Below are 9,761 nucleotides of genomic sequence, written 5' to 3' on the forward strand. Positions count from 1 at the left end.
TCCTGGATTCTTACTGTAACTGCAAAATAAGGGCTTGGTACAATTAAGAGTACGCTGCATATTTTTATTCTATGCACTTCAACTTCCATGGTTAGATGTTAAGATAGTCCTACTTTCCCCAGGAACAACTAAAAATATTTATATTAGCATACACTGATAGGCATTCTATTTTTAAAGGTGGCAACAGGGATGGGAGAGAAAGGAGTAACTTTTATTTACAAAGATGTTGAAGTCTAGAAGTCAACTCTGACTTCTCTGGGAACAGCAATGCATTTGTAGATAGGATAACAGTCTCAGTCACACAAGTTGCAAGTCATTAAACAGCATTAAACTGAAACAGGAACAACTTCACCACCACAAAATTAAGGCAAATTGTCAGTAGAGCAATGAAAAAAAGAAAAATGCATGTAGGTGGGAGACCAAGAGTGATAATATTATAGGGACTATAAATTTTAAAAGTGGAGTGAAAACTGTTCTTAAAAGGGGTTCCTTTCTAGCACAGTGAATATTGTACAATCATCGTTTAAAGTCACTAAAATAACTTTACACACAACTCATGAGAATTGTACTTCTGCTTTTTCTATGCAGGCATCTCTCATTAAATCCTTTATGGATGTGCTGGGATAAATCTAGCATGTTCCAAAACTAGAGAGTTAAAAATAAACAGGCTTTTGTCATTGCTTAGGTGGTAATAATCAGTATTAAACCTCCCCACCAAAAAAAGATAAAAAAAAAGAAAGAAAAATGAGATCATAAACCTCACCAAGCCCACATTATTTTTGAAGATTAAGACCTGAAGTTATCGTAACTGCACAATGCTCAACGGCATTTCAGCAATTCTGCAGTTTAAGCCCCTTACCACACAGGTAGGTACTACAGACAGTTCATTAGCTTACCCTCAAAATAGACTGGCCTATAAGAAAGACCCATCCCAATTGCTTTGCAAGTCCACAGTGCCTTATTGCCTTGCTTAGTAAGCACTTCTAATAGCTGACTAATTTTGCAAAGGACTGGTTTTATTTCCCAGTTTACTGTTTCCAGTCTCACCTTCTAACTTTCACAATGAAATGGACCTTCTGCTGCTGCAAGGGGCCCTTGAGCAGCACAACAGTTACAAACATTTCCTTGTGTACTGTAGCCTAACAGGGATTTGTTGAAGTTTTATTTGAAGATGAACATACAGGCAGGTTTAGGTACTTCCAAATGTTTTCCTCTAAAGCCACTGCAAAATATCTCCTAACTTCTGAGTGCAGATGCATTATATTAGAGAACTGGCTCAGATGATGAATGTGCTTTTAATTTTCCAACTGTTCCCATTTTGTTTGCACAGTGGAACACACACACTGGATTCCTTCTGGAGAAACTAAATTGAAAGATTGTATTCCAACCACTAGCTTCAATTTCAAATATGCAATAGGAAGCTTGAGTTCTTAGCACTAAACAATTTAGGCTCACTCCTCTCTCATTACTTCATTTACTAATGTGAATATAGCTTTCCCCCTTCTACCCTTTGGCTGCTCATTTCTATCCTTATAACACCCGGGAACTATGCTAGAATAAACATTTTTCTATCATAAACTAACAGATTATAAAATCAATCCACCTGAAAAATAAGAGAATGATTGAGCTAGGGCACTTTTTTTAACTTTGTTCACTGTGTGAACACAAAAATTGTAAGTAACGGTATCTTTGTTATCAGCCGAAGAAAACAATTATATATTTTAAATGCTGAAAAAGATGAAGACTCTTTCCTCAAATCAATGGGAGTCTGCTCTTATTCCCAAGTACAGTAAAAAAACATGAGCATGTTATTGACAATAATAGCAGTAAACTGAAAAAGCCAACTTCCATCGTTCTGCACCAACTATGACAAGGTCCCAAAATTTTATCTGCAAAACACAGTGATTAACTTATGTTTGGATAGAATCCTTTTACCCCCACAGCAATGCTTGGCAAATGAGCCTTCCAGAAGCCTGAGTAATTACAGGTAAAGTTTGAAGGGGCATTAATAAACTGACAGGTAAATTGTTAAGTAATTAATACTTCAAAGCATAATCTTCCCCTTCAAACAATCAAAGATTTTTCTGAAATTCCTTCAAGCTTTGCACAAACATTTCTTTCTGCCTCAAGAGTTAGTCTATGCAAGCAAACTGACAGAAAATGAAGACACAGAAGGGCTAAAGCAGAGCTTTGAAGCAAAGGTTCTTTGTAACCTTAAGTGGAAAAGGCTACCACTAAGGAAATATTCGTAAATTAGAGAGGTTCCCTATTCATTAGCTATCTTGAGCAATGCGTGCATGATGCACTGCTGTACATTGTTACAGTGGGCTGTAAACTGTTTGGAATAATTGTTTTGTACTATTTATAAATTCTGTCATTTAATTTATAAAATAACTAGCTTCCAAAACACACACAAAATAAATCCCGTAACCTTACTAAGTACAAGCAGAACTCCACATACCTACAAACAAAACCTAAGAAGTTGATTTCTGTCTGGAAAGCTGTCAGTACATATACCTTCCCCGTAAGTTCTCAGTTCTAGCAAACTAAATCAAAAGTGAAATACCCATTGGGCCACAGAAAGCTGCTTTCCAGCTCAGCAATACAGACCACTTACCTGGAGTGTGGATTCATGCACCTCTTCCAAAAAAAAACATTACATTAATAGCAGCAGCCTTCAGATACTCACATGGTAACTAAGTGAACATGCCAAAGGTGTTTTTTTCCTAGCTCTGTTTGGTGTACATGTAGAAAAGAAAAAAAAATGGCTCCACTAGCAAAAATAAAGGTTTTAAGCCTATCTGGAGAATCCAGTGCTGGGGCCTCCAGAGCTCTTATCTAAGCTGTTTCTTTTTGCATTGGTTTAGAGCTGCCTCTAAAGGAAGGAGAATGCAGACTAGATGAAATACCTATGCCAAAAAGAGGTATACAGCAGCTGGACAGAAACTGAGGGGCCTGTCCACCTGGGAGGCATAAAGGTGTCTGAGGAGACTGGAGCCTTAGTCTCCAGCAGCCAGTGGTCTTCCTTACGATACACCATGCTCCTCTTGGCACTGACTACTAAAATAATGGCAGAGTCTTTTTGTTTAAGCAACTGGCAACTCTCCTGTAATTTGCTTACATGAATACTGATGACTCAATGGTTTTAAAGCTTCAGAAACCCTAATTAGTAGTGTATATGCTTTGCTCCCTAATAAACTTCCTGTCCAGGAACATCCTTGGATGTATAACAATATTTTTTTTATTTGTTAATTTATTTTTAAACATAAGAGTTTATATTCATTCCATTCCTAACACATCCACAAAACCCAGCAACTTCAACAGGCACAAGTTTTCTACAGAATGCTACAGCTTTGAGTAGAAATAAGAATACCCTCCTTCTTTTAAGAAAAAAAAGGAAGAAAGTCAGTATCTGCAAATCATCTCAAGCTCAACAATTGAATATTGTTTTCTTCATTCAATCCAGACTTGATTTGCACAATAAATTCTCAACACACTGCTACCTCCCATTCTGAAATGAGTTATACAAGAAATAACAAAACCATTACCTAATACAGAGGCTAGACTGAAAAACTGCTAAGAAAAAAATCTATAGTAAGAAGTTTGATCCAAATTAAGTACCTGTGCACCTGATGATATGTGTGTGCTTAAGTGCTTTACTGAGTCAGAGCCAGGATGTTCATTAATTTGCTGGATTATGCTGCAAAATATAGGTAATGCTTCAGGAGCAGGAGATGGGTGTTTCCAAGAAATAAGTTACTTAATGTTCACATCGATGCTATAGCCTAACCACAGCACATATAAGTAGAGAATGGAAGAAAAAGATCAGAAATACATTAGCATGAATATTTCAAGAGTGAGGCTGGAAGGGACCTCTGGAGGTCAACTGCTCTGGTCTACAGCTGGCTGCCCAGAGACATGTCCAGGTGACTTTTAAGTATCTCCAGGGACAGAGATTCCACAACCTCCTTGGGCACCTGTGCCAGTGCTTAGTCACACTCACAGCAATTAAAAAAAAAAGCATTTCTTGATGTTTGCAGGGAACCTCTTTGTTTCAGATTGTGCACACTGCCTCTGGTCCTGTCACTGGGCACCACTGGAATGAGCCAGGCTTTATCTTGTTTGCACCCTCCCTTCAGGTATTTATAGACATTGATGAGATCCCTCTGAGCCCTCTCTTCTCCCAGCTGAGAAGATCCAGCTCTCTCAGCACTTCCTCACAGGAAAGGTGCTCCAGTCCCTTCATCATCTTAGTGGCCTTTTGTTAGACTCTCTCCAGTCTATCCACATCTCTTGTACTGGGAGCCCAGAACTGGACACAGCACTCAATGTGTGGCCTCACGAGTGCTGAGCAAAAGAGAAGGATTACCTCCCTCCACCTGCTGGCAATGCTTTGTTTAATGAAGTCTGGAATACCAGTTTACAGGAAGGGCACATAGGTATGCATTAGACAGTATGGAGGCAAAACCCCTTTCAAGGTTTGACGCATGTCATACGTCTCCCTTTCTCCAAGAGGAAACATAGCTGATTTATTAAAAATTAAATTACTTCTATTACAAATTTAAGTTTGTGGAACTTTGTACTCAAATCACTAATAAAGAGGAGTGTTCTACATATGTAATTTACTGAGATAGCTTTCTGTACAGCAATACGCTGGTCTCTTCTGTATTCTTTTACATCATTTAGAGTTACAGTCATCAAGAGAGACATACAGTGACTATTCAAAGTAACTAACTTCTTAATCTGCCAAGAAAAAAGTTGAAACAGCCACTCCCAGAACATCAGTGGTCTGGTCTAGTGCATACAACCACTGGCACATGGTCTAGTGCATATGTCCTTTCATGCAACCAGACCACACTGTGCCATGGCTTGGAGACCAGATCCTTCACTCTTCCTGTATCCATCAGCAACTTGAAATTTATTCATAAAGCCTCTAGTGATTCCAAAGAATACCTTCTTTCTCAGTTCAGATACTTTGAGAATTGCTAAAGTGCCAATTTTCTGTTTGAGACATCAATTTTTTTCATATTGGTTAACACAGTCACATATATGACTGAATTTGTACTTTGCTCTATTTGTACTTTTTGAGGTTCCTATTAAAATCATGGGTTTTAAGTTATGATGACCAGTGTCTTCCATGGGTGGAAGAAAAATTATCCGCTTCCTTTCTTTTAAACAAGTCTTCAGGTCTAGAAACTGTACGTATTATGACAAATCACACAAATATAAAATAACCATAGAAGAAAACACTAGATGAAGAAACATCTGATTGAAGATGAACACATTTGGTATCTAAATCCACTAAATTCTTGGTTGTTACACTCCCCATCATGATGCAATGCTCATTCTGCAGCATTAAAATGCTTGTTTATATGAAGATGAGGATGGAAAATGCAATGACATTGGCACCAGACACTGAGAATATTTTCATAGGAACAGACTTAAAGTGATCAGGAATGAGTCACAACTGAAACGAAGAAATACATTAATGCTTGGAAGTCCTCTTCTAAGGGCACAAACAAAAGTGTCTGTTTGTGTAGGGGTCATTAGGAAATACACAGCCTTGTACAGAGAACTAAGACAAAACTCAATACAATTTTAGAAGTCCAATAATAATACAGAATTAAGAAAATCTGCAAAGTACCTAAAGAAGAATACCTGACACAGTCTCAGGTAAACCACCAGCACATTAATAACTTGTATTTATTTTCAGAATCTTGCATGAATATGGGCACCAACAACAGAAACCTGTGTTTTCCTCTTTCAAATCATATTACAACAAAGTCCAAGATAACTCCATAACATTTAATTTCCTAATACTGTTGCTATTCTTTCCCTGATGAAGTGTAATAAAAAAACGGAGAATGAAGAAAGGAAGAAAATATACCTATTAGCACTGATACTAAACTAATAATCATGCAATTAATGTTAGAAGTGCCAGTTCTCCATCATCTCTGAATTCTTTTACAGGTGGGCGAGATGACAAAGTTGGTAATGATATACTGAGGCATGTCAGAAATTCAGGTATCCAAAAAAACTGTCTATCTGGAACGTGCCTTTTAGTAAGAAAGGACCCAGAAAATTTCAACTGATAAATTCTGAGTTAGAGGCAAACAGCAGATGTGCCAACACCGCTAAAATACTGCCCTGAACTATGTGCAGAGCTCAGCTGCATCTGACACATGCCATGCAGATATTCCCACATTTGATAATTCTGAACTCTTGGATAGCCTTGTTACCTTTCATAGAGTGACCCATATCTGTGAATGTAAGGACATGCACACACACAGCTTCAGAATCAAAAGTCCGATTTTGAAGAAAGTTAAAGAGCAGTAATTTTGATAGACCTTCTTACCAAAGTGTTAGATTACAAACTGAACTTAAAAACTGGAGCTCAGCATCTTAATACAAAAGTCAGATATTTTTCTTTCTACCTTTTGCATGAGACATTTCTCTTATCTGAACAGTTTTCACAATCTTTGAAACTCAATAGTTTCACTGAGAGGGTTGAGGGGGGAAGGGAGGGGGTGGAAAATAGGGGAAGTATCATTCTGCCTTTCAAAGTGTATCATGATTCTAATCCAACTTCTTATCTGCCTGCTAATCTTAACCTTATTTCTGTCACTCTGGTTTCATATATCATCTTATTATTCCTTCAGTCTACATTACAGTAGCATCTATTTATCCACACTAGAATTCATATTAAAGCTATAGTTAGCATGAGATCTAGCAAACTAAAGGAATGAAACTGAAACCTTAGTATTATGCGAAATTAAATTTTATTTATTCTTTCTTCCATTTTCCAAGTTCTCTTGTTGGATGGGAAAACTCAAAAACATGCACAATGTAAAATGCAGAAGAAAAGTATTGTCCACAACAGGTTAAAAGAAATCAGAGATGTTTATTTTCCTACTTTACCGTGTCTCTTTAAATAGAGTTTAGAGTACATATAACCACCATAATAATGTTTAACATAAACCAAATTTGCATTAAATTTGCTTTCATACTTACCATTTCTTTCAGCTTTCTCCCTGCTATGGGAATAACCAGGAACTGAAGAAGAAAAAGTTGCAGTATTTCCTGAAGATGGTCCAGGTTTCTGATTGTTCTCACTACGGTCCACAGAAGCAGCATTTAGCTGGGACCTTCCGCGATGCAGCTGGGGGTGAGAGGGACTTGAAGGGGCATCAGGATCTGAACTCATTTTAGCTGCAAAAGAAGGGACTAATGATTAATTATCAGATAAGGTTAAAATGTAAAACCAGTGTAAAAATTAAAAATCTGAACATACTTGTATATATTCAAAAAGCCTAGAAAAGAGTAAGATGGTTGACAGCAACTTCAAGATTTATTTATACATTCTTCAATAATTCCAATCATGAGCAACTATTGTTAAGATTGACCATATACAGCATTGTGCCAGAGAAGCAACTGCCTTTTTTCCTAACTAAATAAGAATTGGTTTTCAAGTGCAGATAAATGCTAAAATTAATGAATCAATCCTATAAGTACTGCATTTAGGTAACTCCTTTGAATCTAATGTTCTACTTACACTTGCAAGAAATAAAGGCTAGCCCTAACTTTTTTCAAAATGACATTGATATGTCTGTAATGATTGAAGAATTCACTTTGTATCAAGGGCCTGGTTAACAGCCTAATCAGGCAACAGGGAAAGACAAAAAGATAAGGTGACAAAGGAGATGTGGAACTGCCACAGGAAATGAGGAAAGGGACATCACCAAAGATGCTCTTTCTAGACATTCCCAGTTGAAATACACAGGATCCAAAATAAGCTGACTTTATTTATTATAATATTCAATTTTATTAAAAATAGTATTTATACACAAAACCCACTAAGGAAGGGAAGGAAAGACCTTACAATTTCTCTGTTCAGAATACCGACTTAAAGATCTCATTGTAAAAATGGAAGTAGTATAGCTAAAATCAAGGACACACTACTTAACTCAGGTAACAACCTCTTCCACTTAAAAGGACACTAAAATCACAACATGATACTGAAAGTACCATGAGTATTACCACTGTAAAATATATTCCTTGCAATTTAGACAACTCGCATGCCAAAATTAAGCTTCTCTAAACCAGAAAGTACTTTACTGATACAACTAAATGTACTTCTGTATTATGTTTCTACATCAAGTTATAAATAAACTAACACAGTTCAGTCCAACCTTCAAAGAGCCCTTGGAAAACACAGAGATTAAAATACTTCCCCAGTAAACCAGCGTGAGTATTTTTAACCATTAGACAATCGCAAAAGTTACTGTGCCCCTGCTTCTAAACCTGACGCTTTGAGACGGACGAGCAGGAGCGGCCGGACCGCCCCGCTCCACCGCCCGGGATGCGCCGGCACCCAGACACCGGCTCTGCTGGGGCGAACCGCTGCCATTAAGGGGAACCCGGCCACAAAAGCGACTCCAGTACACGTGCGGAAAGCAGTACAGCTCGGCGTCAGGCAGCTAGCAAAAGCACTCCTGTCCCGACAGTCGCTTTGCACCTGTCCTATAAAGAACACCACCAACTTTTCCTACTACAGGCGTAAACGGAAGCTACCCCTCAGAGTTGCTTTTAGGATCTCTTCTAAGTCTCGGATCCGAAGCCAGCGAGGGAACCCTGGGGCCACCCGCGGCCCAGTCGCCCCGGCTCGCCCGCATGGCCGGCCAGCCCACCCCGCTGCCGGCCGTGACTCCGCAGCTGCCGGCCGGCGGGACGGGACGGGGTGGGGCGGGATGGGAGAGACGGAGTTTGCTCGACCTCGGACCCCGCGAGGCCGGAGGGTGCCCGGGCGGCGCCTGCCGCCCTAGAAGGCCAGGAAGCGCCGGCGCGCACTCGAAGCACGGCGGGGGGCAGGAGGGAAGCCAGCAGCTCGGGCCGTCCTGCCCAGGGTCCCCGCCCCAGACGCTCACCGAGCCCAGCAGGGCGAAGTCACCAGCGCGGACTCCCGGGAACAACTCTCTGCACGGCTCGGGGAATGTCAAACGGGGCCGCCCGCCGGGACCGCAGTTGTACGGGGCGGTACCGGCCCGCCCCCGGCCCCCTCCCCTCCCCGCCGCGCTGTGTGAGGGGGCAGCGTCACTGCCACTCACCGCCCGCCGCGCCCCACGGAGGCTTCCGGCGCTGGCGGGCGGGGCCGGCGGCAGTAGGGGAAGGGCGCGGCGGCGGTGGGGATAGTGGGTTGTGTGTAGGCTCGTGGCGTTGCAGCGGTGCGTGGGATCGGCTCCCAGCCGTGGGGACACCGGAGGGAAGTGTCGGAGGCGGCTGGGGCGGGCTTGGGCAGCTCCAACATGGCAGCGTGGGAGGGCCCGTTGGGCGGCCGCTGTGAGGCGGCTTCTGGTGGGCCGTGAGGTGGGAGCGGCCTGGAGGCGGTGGAGCCGAGCAGCGGGGGGTGCCCCCTGCCATCGGCCCTGAGTTGTCCGAGGTGCGGGTAAAGGCTTTCTCCTCACGTATGGCCTTTAACTTGGGGAGCAGAAGGACCGGCCTGGGCCGGGTGTGCTGGGTTGCCTCTTGTTGGCCAGCATGGAGTCAGGCATGGGTTGGAGTGAGGGAGGGGAGAAAGGGTGGTTAACAAGTAGCTAGTTATTCCTAAATGACATGGAAATTACTACTATATACACCGGTACTTCTGTTGCATAAATGGAAAGTTTCTGGGCTGGTAGAGTGGTACCTGCAAGTGTTGCTATGGTGTTGGTAGTAAACTTAATAAATTAACTTTTTTAGCTCTATTAAAAATAAATATCTCGAGG

The 9,761-nt window shown here is 41.3% G+C and overlaps 1 protein-coding gene across 2 annotated transcripts in view; it reads right to left on the minus strand.

The window, feature by feature from the left end:
- Positions 1-8,981, minus strand: part of WFS1 (wolframin ER transmembrane glycoprotein) — a 32,549-nt gene extending 23,568 nt beyond the window's left edge. The window contains exons 1-2 of one of the 2 annotated variants that reach the window (XM_057426596.1): positions 8,948-8,981; positions 7,012-7,209 (exon numbers count right to left, since the gene is read on the minus strand). In XM_057426596.1, the coding sequence (XP_057282579.1) occupies positions 7,012-7,204 (193 nt within the window). In that variant the 5' untranslated portion in view covers positions 7,205-7,209; positions 8,948-8,981. Of the gene's footprint in view, positions 1-7,011; positions 7,210-8,924 lie in introns of both variants that reach the window. The other variant, XM_057426597.1, reaches the window with a different exon arrangement.
- Positions 8,982-9,761: the final 780 nt, after the last annotated feature.

This window comes from Pezoporus wallicus, unplaced genomic scaffold (assembly GCF_028554395.1).
Source record: "Pezoporus wallicus isolate ANWC-B61680 ecotype Strahan unplaced genomic scaffold, APGP_CSIRO_Pwel_v1 scaffold_13239, whole genome shotgun sequence".
Classification (NCBI taxonomy): domain Eukaryota; kingdom Metazoa; phylum Chordata; class Aves; order Psittaciformes; family Psittacidae; genus Pezoporus; species Pezoporus wallicus.